Source organism: Notamacropus eugenii, chromosome 4 (genome assembly GCF_028372415.1).
Source record: "Notamacropus eugenii isolate mMacEug1 chromosome 4, mMacEug1.pri_v2, whole genome shotgun sequence".
In the NCBI taxonomy this organism is placed as follows: Eukaryota; Metazoa; Chordata; class Mammalia; order Diprotodontia; family Macropodidae; genus Notamacropus; species Notamacropus eugenii.
The window spans coordinates 372,504,669-372,523,142 of NC_092875.1; the positions used below are offsets into that span (position 1 = coordinate 372,504,669).

The window sequence follows — 18,474 nt, forward strand, 5'->3', positions numbered from 1 at the left end:
GGCTTATCTACTTAAGATTATTGTTCCCTCCTTTGAACAAATCAGATGAGAGTACCTCTCAAACAATGCTCATCTCCCTCTCCTCCTTCCCTCTACTATAGTTTTGTACTTCTTCCTGTGATATAATTTGCCATTTTCTGCTTCCCCCTTTCCACACCTCCTATTACATTCCCTTCTCATACTTAAATCATATTTTTGACATGACATCATTTACTTTATGCCCGTTCCCTCTACATATATCCCTTTTATCATAATAGCTGCACAGTTCTCAAGATTAACAGGTATCATCTTCCCTTATAGGGAGGTAAACAGTTTGCCCTAATTGAGTAGCAAGTTTTTGTTTTTGATTTTTCCCCTCTGTTTACCTTTTTATGATTATCTGGAGACCTGCATTTGAAGATCAAATTGTCTATTGAGTTCTGGTGTTTTGGTCAGGAAGCTCTGGAAATCCCTTATTTCGTTGAATGACTTTCTCCTTGCCTGAAATGTTATGCTGAACTTTGCTGGGTAGTTGATCCTTGGTTGAAGTCCCAAATCCTTTGCCTTACGGAATATTGGGTTCCAATTCTTTCGATCTGTGTCCTTGATATTTGAATTGTTTCTTTCTGGCTGCTTGTAGTATTTTCTCCTTCACTTGATAGCTCTGGAATTTGGCAACTATATTTCTTGGGGTTTTGAGTTTGGGATCCCTTTCGGGAGGGGAACGGTGGATTCTTTTGATGACTATTTTGCCCTCTGAGTCTAGTACTTCTGGACAGTTTTCCTTGATGATTTCCTGGAAGATATTGTCCAGACTCTTTTCTTCATCATGTGTTTCTGGCAGGCCAATAATTCTTAGATTTTCTCTCCTGGATCTATTTTCCAGGTCAGTTGTTTTTCCAATTAAATATTTTACATTTTCTTCTATCTTTTCATTCTTTAGATTTTGTTTGACTGATTCTTGTTGCCTCATTGAGTCATTAGTTTCTACTTGCCCAATTCTAATCTTCATCGTAGTGTTTTCTTCAGTTAGCTTTTCCATCTCCTTTTCCATCTGACCAATTTTTCCCTTTAAGGAGCTATTTTCTCCATTTAATTTTTGTACTTCTTTTTCCATTTGACCAATTTTCCCAGTTAGGTTTTGGGTTTCCTTTTCCGTTTGATTAACTCTTCCATTTAGGGAATTATTCTCACCAGTTAAATTTTGAACTTCCTTTTCCATTTCTTCAATTTTCTTTTTCAGGGTGATGTTCTCATCAGTGAATTCTTTTTTTATAGTTTTAAAATCATTGGCCAGTTTTTCTTTTATATCCTTCTTCAGACGTTCCAGGTAATCTAGTTGTGCTTGAGAGAAATTCATAGTCCCATCTGAGGTTTCAAATGGAAGTACAGTCTCAGCTCTAACCTCTTTGGTGTTTGTGTTTTGGTCCTTATCCCCATAGAAAGATTCTATGGTTTTTTCACTTTTCGTCTGCTTTTTCCGATTCATGATGTTGGCTGAGTGTTGTAGCTTTTGGTTCTTTCAGTCAGAAGGTACAGATCTTTAAGTTGAGCTGATGTGTGTCTGGGCTAAAAGCAGGCTTTTGTTTTTTGTTTCCCAGATCAACCCTGGGGTTAGCTTGTTAGGTGTGTGGGAGGTGTGGTCTGGTCTCAGGATATCTCCTCAGCTGACTTGAGGCAAAGGCAAGGTCAGGGGATGGTGATCCCAGCTTCCCTATTGTCTTCCCTTTTCCCCTGGAGGGCTGGGGCACGCCTAGAAGCTAACACGTGTTCCCGCCCCTCCTAGGGCTCATCTCCGGCTCTGAGGCTTGCCTGGGTCTCAGTGCGAATTTTCTCTGCCCTGGGTCATCTGTCCCTCCAGATCGCCTCCACCACAGTAGGAAGAATCCCCCTTTGCCACTTTTCCAGCCTCTGGTGTTATGAGACCACCCGCCCCCTTCTGCTGTTCCCGCTGATCCAGGATTAATCTGGGGAAGAATTTTATGGTTCCCTCACGGTCATCGGGGGGAGGAGAGAGCACTTACTGATCACTCTGCCATCCCAGTTCCTGGAAGTTCAAGTAGTGACCCACCGAAGTCCGTCTTCAGGCTGAAGATTTCAGGGGCTGCTGCGCTGATGTCTGGCACTCAGTGGCTCTCACCGGCTCGGCCTGGCTTATCTCCTGCTCCGCTGGTCTCGCCGGCCACTCTCAGGCTCCTCTGGTCCCCTCCGCCCTGCCGCGCTGACCGCGCTGCGCTGTGCGCCGGGGTCTTACCCCCGCGGAACAGATCCCTTCCGTGGACCCTCCGGTCCAGCCTGGGCTCCGAATCCATCAAAGTCCGTCACCCACTGGATTCTACACCTCCAAAGTCCTATATATGTTTTAATTCATTAACTAGGATCATCTTTACACCTCTTGACAACTGAGATGATCCAGTGTTTCAAGCTGGTTCTCCTAAGTTTATTATGGATATTATTTTATGTCACTGAATTTTCAAAATCTTATGAACCGCAAAACCCTTCCATTTTCTAGCAAGGCTGGCTCTCAGTCAACATTTTTCCTTTATAATTTTTTTCTTTTCTCCCCAGAAGGTACAGGTTCTTATTTTACTAATAAATTTTCTTTCACCTTACAAATCAGACCCCCAATTAGTGACTTTGCTAATAGTATCTGCTCCCTGTTTCTAGTCATTAACCCAAGCTTGAAAGATGGCATAGACACAGGCTAAATTTGATATACTCCCTAGCAATCAGATTTAATGAGTCTCCTCAAACTCCTGACTTTTGGGAGCAACAAGGAGATGAGGTTATGAGGGAGGAACAGAATCTACTGCCTCCTTTCCATCCCTCCAACATTTTTTTAAAATTTGCTGTAAATTTGGTTCAGAGTGGCAAGGAAGAGGATGATAAAGCAAGTGAGGAAGGAAAATACGATGTTCTTTTTACAAAGTTTCAAGCAAAGGTAAGTCTTACGGCCTTTGAACAAGGTTCTGTCTTGGAAAATGACTTCAAATTTCATACGTGAATGAGTTTCTTATTAATATTTCTTTTACTTCAATGTAGTTTAAATTTGTTTCCTGAATGGAAAAGTACATTAACTGTGAGGGATGTACTGATACCTAAATTAACCTGAGCGTTACTATCTGCAGTTTAAATCCTTGCTTCCAAAAAGCTCCATCTCCTTGAGAAGGCCACATAGATCTACATTTCAATACAAGGTATTCATAAAAGGAAGGCGCTAGGCATTCTGAAGGCAGTCAATTCTTCATTGAACTACACATAGCTCTGCAGCACAAATGGGGTCCAGAAAATCAACTTCTAAGGCCTCTTTCTCACTTTTACTCTGGCTGAAACATGGTACAGTCATTCAAAAGCATTAGGTTTAAAGAGAAAGCTCAGAATCAGACCATTTTTGAGAAGAAGCAGTAATTCTGAGTATAAAAAATAGAAATATCACCCCTTTAAAACCTGTGAGTAGTAAAGTTTATGTCCAAAATCACAAAACTGGAATCCTGTCTAAGAGTGGAACAGCTCTTGCCAGTTTCATACTACTTAATAAGGTCTATGAATGGGCTAATAATATAAAATATAAAAGTTCATAGAAAGTGATAGTGGCATGACTAATTATTCTAGTCTCCCTATAAGGAATACAACAAAGTATATGAAATCCAATATTCTGAATAATCAATCAGTAAACATTTATTAGGAATTTCCATGAAAGAGCAAAACTCCAAACAAATTTTATGAAGATTACTATTCAGTTTTTGTTTTTTTTTTTTTACTTATGGATACTTGAAAGATCTGTAAATTTTCTAGACTGGGGGTACTCCTACTATCATAACTTCCTGCATTAGTGCAGATCGTGACTAATCTATGACTCTGTAAATGAGTATTATGAATTTGCTTGCGGGACATGTCATTATTAAGTAGAAAAATGTGCCTATTAAAATTAAAATATGTGCACTAATTAAACATTGATTACAAGCATTCACATACCAACATTGAGAGAAAATGCCGTTTCAAATAAGTTTCAGAGAAACATTAACATCTAGGTCCCAGTTGGTACTGAGGTCAAATTTCCTCTGTTATTAACTGTTTAACTTTTATCATCTGTCTAACAAGATTGTTGCTTTCCTTCTTACTCTACAGAGGACCCCGAGGTCCAGGGGGTTAGGATTTGTCATTTGCATTTTGAAACTTACAATTCAGTGTTCTTCCTCTGGTAGTTTAAATTTATTACCTTCCTATCTCCCCATGATATCAGTTGCTGTTTTGCTCACAGTAATATGAAATGAATGTTTAATTGAATTGATAAGTTCATGTCCTTTATGACTTTAGGGGAGAGTAGTCTATCAAGTTCATAGAAAAGGTAAGATTTTAAATAACCTTGTTCACTAGGTGTTGAAAATATACTACACCTTGTCATGTATTGTTATTTTTTATTACGTCTCCTAATCTTAGAGATGGAAGGACCTCAACCTCTACTTAGAACATAAACCCCATCTACAGAATCTTCGACATAAAAGTCTTCAGCATAACAATAGCATTTACAAAAACAAAAGCTGTACATTTTGCCTTTTTCAGTAAAACGGAAATATAACAAGTATAAAACTAATGAATTACCTGTCCAGGCTTAGAATTTTCACAAACAACAATATCATACTCCTTGGCAAGCTCTGGTGGGTTGTCATTGACATCTAGAACTCGAATGCCAACTGCAACATGGCTCAGCAGGTTAGGATTGTCTGGAAAATACACAAATTGGGATTTCGTGACTTTAGTATACACATCTTAGTGTCCTTATTAAAACAGATATTAACGCTGGAGCTTGTCATCCGCTCTAGGAGCTAAAACACGATACTGGTAAAAGACAACTTTATGGTGCCACTCTTTCCTGAGACTCATTAACACAAGGTAAAAAGGAAAAATGAACACTAAGGCATAAATGGAATGCAAAAATGATGTTTTGTCATGTCAAGAAATTACATGTTGTTAAGGAACTGAAGTGAGAGAAAATTGTCAGAATTCATTGTCTATTGTCATAGTCTAAGAAAGATGAACAATTGATTTCACCATTAATCCAAGAAAAGCAGTGTGATGCTTAAATCTAAAACAAACAAATTATTATCCTTAATCTTTAAAAAGTGTTTCATGAATGTAAAAGGCAAAGTTAAATATAACCTAAGAAAACAAAGGGAATAGGCCTCAATTTTAATATTTCATATTTTTATATTCAGTTCACAAAGTGCTTCCCTCAAAACACTCTCATGAGGTAATTAGGTCAAGAATGTTATTCTTCACCCTTCTTATCCTCTTCTTTCTTCTCCACCCTCTCCCCTCTCAGCAAAGTAGAATGGAATAACAGATAGAGAAACGGCATAAGAGTCAAGAAGACCTGTGTTCAAATCTTCCCTCTGACTCATCTTGACAATGTAATCCTGGGTTTTTTTATGATCTCTAGGTATAGCATTTACAGAAAGAAAGTATGATATATTGAATAATTCTGGATTTGAAATAAGGAAGACATGGGTTCTATTATTTTACTTACTACACTTACTACAGCTTACACATCTTGGGCAAGTTGCCTAAAACTTTCTGTGACTCAGTTTCCTCATCCTTAAAATAAAGACCTGGGTAGATGATCTCTGAGGTCCCTTTTAGTTATAGATTAATGATACTAAGGCATTTAACCTCTGAGATCCTAACCTAACATTCAGAATTACTTAAAATATGTTGATTAGTATAGTTTATTCACTATTCACAAGGAATGCTTTATATTAATAAAATTACAAGTGAGAGACACAGAGTGATTAGCAATGATAAAGAGATACATGTAAACTGAGAATGAGAATGTCCCCATTTATTGATGAGGAAACTAAAACCCTTGGAGGCTAAGGGAAAACCTCAGTCACACATCTAGTAAATGTTATAGCCAAGGCTTTAAATCCAAATTTTCTGACACCAAGGCTAGTGTTGTTTCAACTATGTCCACACTGACTCTCAAGTCATACCCCAATACCACTTTAAAATGATCAGATATGGAGAGCAAGGTGGATTAAGACTAAACCTAAAAAAAAAAAAAAAAAGTATCTGCTGCACCTTTAACCAAATACAATGTGCTACACTCTTAATAAGACTTGAAGAGCAATGGGTCAGCTGCCAAGACACAATAGGCACACTGTAGATAAACTGTAGTCAACAGTGCAAAATGATATTTTTAACTCAGGATTGAAAGTGACATACACTGAGCACTTTCGTTCTCTCTCTGTCTCCCTGTCTCTCTGTCTCTCTCTCTCACTCTGTCTCTCTGTCTCTCGCTCACTCTCTCTCTCTGTCTCTCTATCTCTCTCTCTCTGTCTCTGTCTCTGTCTCTCTGTCTCTCTCTCTCTGTCTCTGTCTCTCTGTCTCTCTTTCTGTCTCTGTCTGTCTCTCTGTCTCTCTCTGTCTCTGTCTCTGTTTGTCTGTCTGTCTGTCTCTCTCTCTCTCTCTGTCTCTCTCTCTCTGATCTTTCTTCCCCCCACCACATTTCTTGAGAGGCTAGGGAGTTCATTGCTGAGATGTGGCAGTTGGCTAAAGGGGTCATAAACGTGCAAATCATTGGTGCTAGCCTTTTTTAAAGTATATGGTATTGCCTATTATTTGGTATATTTCAGAAAATATTAGTGTTGTAAGAGTCTTTGACATTATCTAATCTCTGTTCATATAATAAGAACAGCTAGAATTTATGCAGTACTTTAAGGACTGCATAGCACTTTATACATGTGATCCTCACAACAACTGTGTGAAATGGAAGCTATTATTATTTTCATTCTACTTATAAGGAAACTGAGACTGAGGAAGATTAAGTGGAAAAGGAAAAAAAAGGTTAAGTGAATTTTCTAAGGTTGCATAACTAGCAAGTGTCTTCTCAACTCCAGGTCCAATACTCTATCTCCTGCACCACTTAAATGTTCTTCTCAATAGATGCCACCATTTTAAAGATGGGTAAGAAAATGAAGCCCAGGGAAGTTAACCAATGTTACCTAAAAGTTCAGCTGCAAAGCCAAGACTTAAACCCTGGGCTCCTGACTGTTAGTCCTGTGTTCTTTCCAGAGTATCATATTGCCACATAAACTTTTCCAGAATGTAATCACTATAGCATGATTCTACACTATGTAAAAAAGAAACACAATAATTTGGGCGATATTCGATGGACACTGGAAGAATGGAATGGCATTATGCTCTACCCTCTCTACAGCATTTTAAATTGATACGGATTCCTTATTTCCAAAAGCACATGTTGGGGCAGGTAGGTGGAGCAATGGCTAGAAGATGAGCCCTACACTCACAAAGGCTTGAGTTCAAATCCAACCTCAGACACTTATTAGCTTTGTGTGACTGTGGCCAAAGTCACATAAGTCTACAGCAACAAAGTATATAGTGTCCACCTGGGGAAGGGAAGAGCAGGGAAGGAATAGGATTCTCTGACTTGCATCTAGAGCTCTTTCTGCTTTCATGTACAATCTTTCACTACTTAAGTTATAGGACTGTTGTTAGAATACAATAAGAAGATTTATGAAAATTAACTAAGTGCTATGTAAATATATCATTATTATTATAATTATTACTAGATATACACTGTTAATAGGTAGATTAAAGTCCTATCCTCTCCTATGTGACTATTAGTTACCATGAGGAAGCAATTTTCTGCTTTTGCTTGCCAGGGAAAGAATGAGCTGGGCAAAGCATTAATAAAAAACATTTCCTTTAATATATTCCTGCATAAATTGTGCCTTTCCAATATTTCTAATGCTTTCCCCCTCTAAGAGTGATTAATGAAAAATATGTAAAAGGCAGCAGCGATATAAACTATCTTCATTCCTATCCACAGTACAACTTTCTTAGTAAGCAAAAATTGTTTTAATTTGTTCAGTAGATGTCTAATTTCCAGATCACTGATATTCTAAACTTTGCTTCACATAGTCTTTCAAAAGAAAATGATAAATAAGAGTAAATTTTATCATTTCTATATCTAGGTTTTTTCCCCCTTAGATGGGAGTTCCATTTCTTGCATTTTCAAAAACTCACCAATTTTTTTTTAAATCTTAGATATCCATGAAATACTGGATTATGTTGAATATTAATTTAATAAATTAATCACTTTGCATTTCTTGTGTATACCCGAAAAGTCACAACTGTTTCCCTGGAGGAAGTGTTGCTTTTGTTTTGTCATAGGATTTCTTTTGGTTCACTGGATTCTTTGATCATTCCAGAGTCTATGAAAGAATTTCATTACATGTTACTTGAGTTTTCAACACTTAATGGAAATTGGACTCTCTGGAATAGTTCCTCTTGGACTAAATTAAAACATTTTCAAAAAAGTAACCATATTAGTTATTCAATAAGCCTAAAGTTTTTTTTTTACCTAAGCCAAATAGCAGAAATAAAACTTGGAGCATACAGAGAAATGAAACCTGAAACTTAATTACATAGGTAATTATGTTAAATTTAAAGGAGAGTCTTGTAAATAATTGATTTTTCTCCAACAACTTGAACCTGAAAAATAGGCTTAATTTGCAACAGGAAATAGTAAAATCAAAATCATTATAATAATCATTAGTAACACATTTCTGTAGAACCTTAAATTTACAAACTGCCTTCCTTGCCATCAATGCGATAAGTAGTTAGGTGGAGTGTTGTTGTAATTGCCATCTCTTAACTATTAGGTATATCTTCAGGATAAGACTTTTAGCTTTCTGTATCTTTAGAGATCATATAGCTTAAAGCTCTTATTTTATAAAGAAACAGGTCAAATGAGTGGAAGTAAATTGCCCACAAGAACGGAGCTAGGATAGGAACCTAGGTCTTCTTTCTTAAATCAACATCCCTTTACATCATTCAATATTACTACTTTAATACCTCTTTAGGGCAGCTGGTGATAGTGGATAGAGCACCAGACACAGTAGTTAAGAAGACTCATCTTTTTGAGTTTGAATCTGACCTCAGACACTTCCTAGCTGTGTGACACTAGGCAAGTCATTTAACTCTGTTTGCCTCAGTTCCTTCATCTATAAAAATGAGCTGGAGAAGGAAATGACAAACCACTTCAGTGTCTTTGCCAAGAAATCCTCAAATGGGATCACAGAGTCAGGCACAACTGAAATGACTGAACAAATACCACTTTATTGCTCCCACATATATTACCTCAAAATTATTAAATTTTTTTAATACTGATTATACATTTCTAACTAAAGATGATTCATAAGACAAGATACAAACTGGAGATGGCATCAAAAATTAATCTTACAAGTTTAATCCCCTGATCTCTCTTTTAGATGCTAAATAAATGGTTAAAAAAATGGCTTTGGATTTTTAGTATGAAGTTAAGAAGCTAATTCAATTTGTGCTTTAAATTCCTATCTCTAAGATACAGTTAAAGCAGCATAATTACCTACTAGAGACTCCTATAGAATGTTTTAAAAATTGCATAAGTATCCTAACTCCCTTATCCACAAGTAATCTTTTTTTCATGACTTTTTCCCACCAATCTTTGTCTCATAATAGCAGCCAAGACCTTGGCTTCCAACATTCCTCTTAGAATAATGACTGGCCAGAATTAACAATTTTTGATTGACTTCAAGCCATTATTTCCTTGCAGTTGGTCATTACTCCTCCAGAAATGCCTAGATACTCTCAATAATTATTTGCTAAGTGTAACACAGGTTGGAAGCTTCAAAAGGTTAAGCTGTGCCTTTGATCTTAGGAATGGAAGAGAGGCTTTGATCTGTAAATTAGATCCATAAAAGTTGAAAGCACTTCACCTGTTTCTGAAGTGAATTACATTGGTACAAGTTCATGTTTTATCATTGATTACCAATGCAAAACATATTCTTTCCTGCCTTCCTTCCTGCCTTCCTCTCTCATGGTATAATATTTGACATGTATTATATGAGTGATTTATTTCCCAGTGGAACTGAGAGTGTTTTTGTTTTTGTTTTTGTTTTTTGGGGTTTTTTTTTGTTTTTTTTACATGTAACCTCATCAATCCAAACAGCTGTGAACACTTGCAACTTCATTCATTGAAGATGCCCTAAATCAATTAGATGCCCTAAAAATCATATCTTCCAGCTCATGCTATTCTCTTCTTTGAACTTATTTCTTTTAAATCCTTTTTGACACTACCTGGAGCACTTCTAATAGTAGGGATCATGGTCCTCTATAATCTTTCCCTTTCTCGGTGATCAATTTCACCACAAACTCTATTTTTAGAAGCCTTCTGAGGGGAATATCCTCATTCTGGTATTTAATAAATTTTGTAATTTATTTTTGATTGTTTTAATTTCCATTTCCAGACTTGGATCAATGGTTTCAATGTCTTTTATTCTCTGAAATGCTTTGGAAAACAATCCTACTGCTTAGCCTCTGTTTTTTGTGCTATCACAATTTTATTTATATTAATAAAATATGTTAAGAATACGGATGACATTTTTTATGGATAAATCTACACTTAGAAATCTATCAACATGTCTTAAACTATTATGAGTTTAATGTATAAGAGAGTTTATCATTAAAACACCAGGATCTATGAAAACAAAATAAGGAATGATGCAAAATGATGCAAAGAAATAAAAATTAAATGTCCCAGAATTATAAATTTTTGCAATAATATTCTGTTGCAGTTTATGGAAGACCTCTTCAAGTTTCCCTAAAATAGGGAAAGGTGATTTGTCTAGGAGCCAGGAAATCTGACTTCATGTTCCATCTCGACAATTTCTAAGCTGTATGACGTTAGCTCAATAATTTCATTTCTCTTTTATCAGCTGTACAATGAAGTAACTGGAACAAATGATCTCCAAGGTCCCTTTTGAACGTGAAATGCTAAAATCTTATTAATTCAGTACTGATGTATGCCACACAATTAATTAAGATTTGGTTTAACCGAAATGTTTTGCTATGAACACATAATTTTGGCTGTATTATAGGAAGGTTTCTAGTCAAAAACTTTATGACTTTCAAAAAATATATTTTCCATCTTATACTTGTTACACATTATAAATTGGTGGCACAAAAATATCCCTGAACAGGGAATGTATTCAGAATCACTCATCTCATATAGAAGTGGTGCTGAATCAAGAAAATAGACTACATTTAAATGACCCTTCTAGTTATGCTTCAGAATTATGAAGGCTCATGTTTCCTTCCACAACTTAACTAGATACGCATTGTAAAGAATCATTTGGTTTGGGGAAGACTTCGTTGTGAGGGAACATTATGATTTTATGATTCTGTGGACTCAAGTAACAGTAACTGGATGAAAAATAAAGAATTCAGTCAAGGCAACTATTTGATATGGAAAGAAAAAAAGAAACACATTTTCCAAAATTAAATTCTCTCAGATTCATTTGTGTGTCAAAAATTAAGTCAAATCAGTGGGAAAAATGTGGAAATGGCCATTTCATGTTCTAGAGACCAAAATGAATCTTAAGCTAAATTTATTACTCATGTACTGGTTCATTTCTTTATTTGTCTTGGATTTGGCCACATGATCAAAGGCCAAGTGTAGAAGTAGAAATATTTCTGAGAAGGATTTTTTTTTCCATTTGTTTATAAGAGCAAGGAATTTGAAATTAATTTTTCCCTGTCTAGACCATTAAAGTAATTCCATGTAATCTCAAGAATTCAGATTGATGAAAGAATTAATATAAAGCAAAACTAGAAAATTTGCAATAATGTCTTGGATCCTCTTCTTTGATAAAGAAATACATTGGAAGTCTGATATAAAAAGAAGACCATAGGTTATGTTTGGAGACATACCTGAATATGTTCAGAATATATACAACTACCCACCCTGCTTGAAGGTATGGAAAGTTATCCTTGTGCCATCTTGCCAAATAAAATGACTAGGTCTGGATGGGTAGTGGACAAATAAAGCTGCACAATACATATCACAAGTGGAAAATAGAGATGTATATCTCATGTTAATGGAGAAAAAATAAAAGAATATGTATGTTTGTAGTATGATGACACACTGAAAGGCATCTTATCTAAAACATAATAACATATAAAGTTAGGGTCAATTGAATATCCATCAAATCAGTCCAACCTGCTTAATGTAAGAAATAAAATGCTTGAAATTTAACCAGGTATTTTAACCAGGAAGGAACAAATTAAATCTAATCAAGTAAAGACATTCCCACTAAATGTGAATAAAACATTTGTCAGTTTAGATGTCCCTAATTTGCCATTAGATGAATTAAAAGTGATGTTGAACAGGAAGAGTGTTCATATTGGCTGAGAATGTAAGGATTTTCTACAAAATATAAAGTCAGTTTGGCCTGATGGAGATGTCAATTGAAAGAGTTTTTGGTGATGGAAAGAAGAGATAATTCCTTCTGGGAAGGAATCATTTGGGGTTGCGAAATGAATGGAAGCTCAGACTTAGACCTTGTCCCCTATCATTTCTCCTCCCATCTTGGGTGGAAAAAGATATTGTGAACTGAGAATTTCAAAGGTCTGAAAACTTAAGCCTTCCTGTAATCTCATCAGTGTCTTAGTCATGTACCTGGAACATCTGCTGTCAGAGTCTGCTTTAGGACCAGAGGGAAAATTGGATGAAAACTCAGAGCTCTACATGGAGTCCAACAAAGAAGCTACACCATGTCTATGGGGAACTTGTTGAGCGCACCCACAAAGTGTAGAAAAGGACTTCCACCAACCAGCAGCTATGGGTTAATTTTGCACATGTATGCTAATTAAGATTGAGTTCACTTTCTCTTTTATTTTTTACCTATTTGTCAGAAAATATGTCACAGAATTTTGGAAAGGAGTCACTGACAATATCATCTGTATTCCTGTAGCAAATTACCTATTTGTCAAATATTATCAAGTTTGGTTAACTGAATCATATAAATTAATAATTATGATGGGAAACACACAGGTGGGGGGCGCCTCTGAACAAGTGTGTTGCAAAGACAACTCCCTAACTCGTAAAGGCTACCTCTGAATCACTGCAGAATGTGGTGGCTCTTTTCTGGTGATCTAGTTCATTAGAGGAAGTGGGAATTGAGATAGTACCCTAAGAATATAAGCTCACAGCATTTGAAACAATAATACCGATCAGGTAAAACCAATTATATTTCCTCAAATATTTGGGCTTTACTTGTTTGATACTTTATACCCTAAGACCCAGAGTTTTACCAAGATTTCATCAATAGCAATAGCGTTTAAATATCATGGAAGTACCCAGGCTGGAGTTCACAACATTTGAGTTCTAGTTCTGTCTCAATTGGGCAGCTAGGTGATGCAGTGAATAGAACGCCAATGCAGGAGGCAGGAGGACCTGAGTTCAAATCTCACCTCAGACACTCACACTTGCTAGCTGCGTGACCTTGGGCAAGTCACTTAACCCCAATTGCTTCATCCTGGGTCATCTCCAGTCATCCTGATGAATATCTGGTCACTGGATTCAGATGGCTCTGGAGGGGAAGTGAGGTTGGTGACCTGCACAGCCCTCCCTCACTCAAAACAAAGTCAAGTGCAAGTCATGTCATTATTTCTCTGATGGCATGGTCTTCTTTGGCAACGAAGGATGAATACACTTGAGTCCTGGCTCAACAGCCGCAGCATATTAGATTCATTCCTTATCGTCTCTAGGACTCAACTTCCCCATTTACACAATTATATGACTATATTATATAATCCCTAATTCCTTGTTAAATCTCAAACTTGACTGGAATTTGAATAAGACTTCTTGATTGTGGGGATGGTGGTACTTAGCAATGATTGCACTGTTCAGGGTGAAAAAAGTCATGTTATTTTATTAGCAGTATTTGAAACAACCAACGTATTCTGGATGAACTTGCTATAAAAAATAAACTATAGAATTTTCCTATGCCTTTTGCAGTTCCTCCATGAACTAAAGAAAAACCAGGAATGCAAACATACTTTCTGGAAGTCAAATTAAATAGATCAAAATAAGCTCACTGACAATAACAAAACTAATTTCTAGCCACTGGAGGGACTTAAAGTCACCCACTCTGCACAAATGGATATTTGCTTTGTTATATGCAGGTGCTACCAAAACTAATTTTCTGATTACAGGGCAAGAGGGAACAATTTCAGGAAACCTTCAAACTTTTGTTCTTGTTGAATCACACAAAATAATGTGGAGAACAGAGGTAACTTTTTTCCATCAAAGCACCTGACAAACAATTTGTGTTCCTTTAATTACATTTATCCAGTGAAATAAACCCATTTTAGACTCATCTGTGTGAAATAACCAAGACCTTGGGGAGTCCTCTGTTCCCGACTCCCTCCCTAACCCTTTTGGAAAAAAAAAAAAGCCAGTCAAATGGGAACTATATTGGAATTCGGTTTGGAAGCTGGCTGTAAAAGTAAAGGCACTGCGATTGGGGGGTGAGAGAAATTGGAATTAGCCAAGTGGTTGAGCAAGCATAGAGGGATGGGCAACTAAAACAACAATTTCAGCAAATGTTTATTCAGTCCCTATTATGTAGGGAGGTATTGGTCTAGGCACTAAAGTGATTGAATAGTTCCAGACCCCAAAATGCTAGCAGTCAGCTCTCAGGGGTGTTCATATTATTTGATGGTCCTTAAATTGAAGGATGAATGTCTTGCTTTTTACCCCACATTTAACATTAAATTCAGGGAGTGTTTAGATTTATATCTCCTTTCCTCTCTTACTTTACCCCTTCCCAGCATTTTCTCCCAAGGTACACAGTTAGTCCACACCTAAGAACCTCCCCCACTTCTCCTCCACACACTCATTGTGACCCTATAGGGTATTTTTTGGTCTTTATAGTTCTGATCACTAAAGGATAAGTCTGACCAATAGAATGGTAACACAATTAATAAAAAAAATGTACCACATAGATTAGACTGAAGTAGCCATTGAGTAAACTCATATGCTGCCAGCAGGCATTAAGACCTTAATGAAATAGCTTGGTCCAAATAAATTTTCATTAAAGTTTACAATAATGAAAATAAACACAATTCTAATGGGAAAAGTTATCAGTTACATTGCTAAGAAAGAAAATTTCAGGTAATGTTTAGAAAACCCACATTGATGATTAATATTATTGTTCAGTTGTTTCAAAACAATTACAATTGGAGGACTTCCCTCAGGACACTGAAGACATACTTCCTTCTTATATATATATTTCTCTACATATTCTCCCAATGTGGCTTTAAAATCTTAGTTAATGCTTATTCTTTCTCTGCACCTGTTTGTGATTAGGACTAAATTATGTTTTAGTGCATGTTACACTGAAATGATATTATTCACAGATACTGTAAACCACCCTGAGGTGGTGATATCTGATTTTTTTTATTATAGGCTATAAAAAACAAAATTTTACTATTTATTTTACAATTTTATTTGGTATAAATGCATTTGCTCAATTCCCCAAACAGGCATTGCATAAAAATAAAAGTCAATTATCTGCCCTTGTAAGTATATTTGGCAAGACAGTTGCCTATATATTTTTATTTTTATCTTTCTCTCTGAAGTATACACATTCCAACAGGTAGTAAGTATATGCAGTATTTTACATTACAGTATATGTATGGATAAATGTGTGTATATACATATGTATATGACACATGTATGTATATATGTATGTATTATAAATGAAGTTCTTGATGAAGCAAATATTTTCCTTTCACATTATATTATTTGTTCCAAGGAAGGAAATAGGAACAATTTGATATTAATTCACATAATGGGAGTTAGATAGATGTCAGATGAGCCAAAAAAGTAGATTCCATTAAAAAATCCTGGCATATATTTCAGCTTCATTCTGGAAGCTGTCTCTCCCTTCAGCTATCAGTTGAACCCATATCCCAAAATTTTATAAAGAAATTTGGGTCAGATTTGCTGTGTTCCCTTCTTGCCTCATCCTAAGCAAGTTTCCTATTTATGGCTCAGTACCTAAGATGATGTTGTATGTATTTCAGTTATTCTGACAACTTGAAAAATTGGATTGACTGTATGTCCATATATATATTGATCACCTGCTATTAGGAATTAAAAAGAAAAATGGAATCTGTTAAAAAATATAGTAGATTTAGATGTTCATATTAAAGATAGCTTGAGCTGATGCTACATAATCACATGCTTGAGAATATAACAAATGAAAATATAGACAGAAAAATCACTCTCCTGGCTCTGCGCTGTGTATCTAATAGAAATATCAAAGGAGTTTCTGGAAATGACAACCCATGTTACCATTCTCTAAGGTGAGAAAAATCTTAATTTTCTTTTAATGACCTGTAGATTTACTGTATCATTCAAGAATTAATCTAAAGCTTTCTTAAGCTGAAGAGAAGTACTGATGTTCCTGTGTACTTGGAAATGATGAATAACTTGTACTTCCTCAGTTTTATGTAAATTGTTTCTCCCTCTCTCTCTCTCTCTTTTTTTTTTTTTTACCATAAATTACTTCACAGGATCATCACAAGCACCCATTTTGTTTCAGCATTTTTTAAGCATTTTTTCCATCCTCTATGAAATGAAGAGTTGGAGGGAATGATTTCTAAGGTCCTTTCCAGTTCCAAATTCAATTATCTTCTAAATTCCTGTTCATACTACAATTAATTATTTGTCATGAATTTTTTAATGTATTTTGAAACAATACTTGGTATCTAGTTTTTATTTTGAGCACAGAAGGAGATTTGCAACGTGCTCCCTAAATGGAGAGATTATCTCTCTTAACTTTAACATCCTGTTATTCCTTAGGTTAATATATGATCCCATAGGTTAATATATGATTAATAAGCTACTAATAGTCACTGTACAGTCTCTGGGTCCTGCAGGGATCAGGAACGCAAACCATCTTAAAGCTATATAGCAGTATCTACTGGAAGAACCTAAATAAAGTGCTGTACCTGGTCTGCTGAATGGTCAAGCAAATGTAATTGCTGGCTCTGTCCTACTCTAGGCCATATTTTCTTTGGGGGCTCCACGGACAATGAGGTAAGCACAGGTGGTGTTCCTTGCTCTAGAATGGCATCCACGTTTGTAAGAAGTGCAGAATCTTCTGTTCTCCAACTAAACACTGACTTTCTGTTAGGTCAGTCTACTTTGGGGTTTAAGGTAGCGTGGACCAGGGGTGAGAGTTTTGGGTAATGATCATGCAAACAGAAGACAAGAGAATGAGTTGATATACACCATGAATGTTACTTTTTTCAATTGATGCAGAAACTATTTACCCTTTTCTGAAGCAGCGACTGTGATGTTGTACCATGGTGTTTCCTCTCTGTCAAGGACTTTTGCAGTCTTAATGGTTCCAGTGTTAACATCAATGGTGAAAAACCTATCATCCTCAGCACTGTGGTCAATGACATATCTACAGAGAAATTTAAAAGTATTCATTAAGTTTCATAATTTACCATATAGAAGCAAAATATCTTATAAGTAAGTAGGCTAAATCTTTAAAAAATCTAAAATATTTTATAATAGATATCCAAATATTTAAAATGAATTATGATTCTAGTTACTTTAGATTTGCCTTTCTTAAAGTCATTTTAAAATACTTTCTGATTTACATGGCATGATATTTTTGGAGAAAAAATGTATATAAATGGAATTTTTCTCAGCTAATGGAATTCCTACATTAATGAGGCATGCCTAATCTATAACAGTACAATAGTTAAAAAGTATTTATTAGGCTGTCACTACTGGATTCCACTCTTCCTTCACCCTTCTCTGAACGAGGATTTATGGAAAGTCTGACTCATTCTTGCCTGAGACATATCCTCTATAGCCTATGCCTTCCCACTCTAAAGTTGCTTTTTCAATTGTCTGAGTCCATTTTCCCAACCACTCCCCTCCTCCACCTTTGGACCTCTTGTTTGTTGAAGTAGATCATAACCTTCTGCCTGGTCCTTGGATCTATGCCTTTGTCAATTTCTTGTGTTTGACTTCAGGAGTAATTCCCACTCATCCACTTGCGCCATAAACATCTTTCTGAGTCTGTTAATCCCTGGCTAATCCCTAGTGCATGGGGATCTCCAGTCCCTCCAACAATGGGCAGAAACACATATTCCCAATAGTGTTTTGTGGGCAGTTATGGAGTTATTTCCCACAGTTTACAAGTTTTATGAGTGAAAATAGATTTGTCCAAAGAAAACGCTAATAACAATATAATACTGCATATGAATCCTCAACTGTGAGTTCTAGAAAACAAGTAGAGTGGAAGATTTGTAGAAATATCACAGAAGAGGTAGGACTTGAGTTGAGACTTTCAAGATTGAAAAAAAAGAGAAAATTCTGAGAAGCCAAGAGTAGTGGAATTTATCTTGGGCAAGGAAAAGAGCAGGAATTCTTTGGCATTGAGTTATAAAATGGGAAGAAATATCCATGCCTTATTTGCTAGTATAGCACTTTGATTCTTAGAATGATTTGTGATTTCATTAATATAGTAATCCTCTGTACTACCAATGAACATTTCAACAGTTGCTTCTTTGCTCTTGTCTCTGTGACTTGTTCATTTTTTTATCCAAAAGGACCAACCCATA

At 36.0% G+C, this 18,474-nt stretch overlaps 1 protein-coding gene across 1 annotated transcript in view; it reads right to left on the bottom strand.

The window, feature by feature from the left end:
* CDH18 (cadherin 18) overlaps positions 1 to 18,474 on the bottom strand; it is a 673,500-nt gene that overhangs the window by 75,581 nt on the left and 579,445 nt on the right. Inside the window, exons 9-10 of the mRNA XM_072605468.1 lie at positions 17,167 to 17,303; positions 4,582 to 4,703 (exon numbers count right to left, since the gene is read on the bottom strand). Coding sequence (XP_072461569.1) covers positions 4,582 to 4,703; positions 17,167 to 17,303 — 259 coding nt within the window. The remainder of the gene's footprint in view (positions 1 to 4,581; positions 4,704 to 17,166; positions 17,304 to 18,474) is intronic.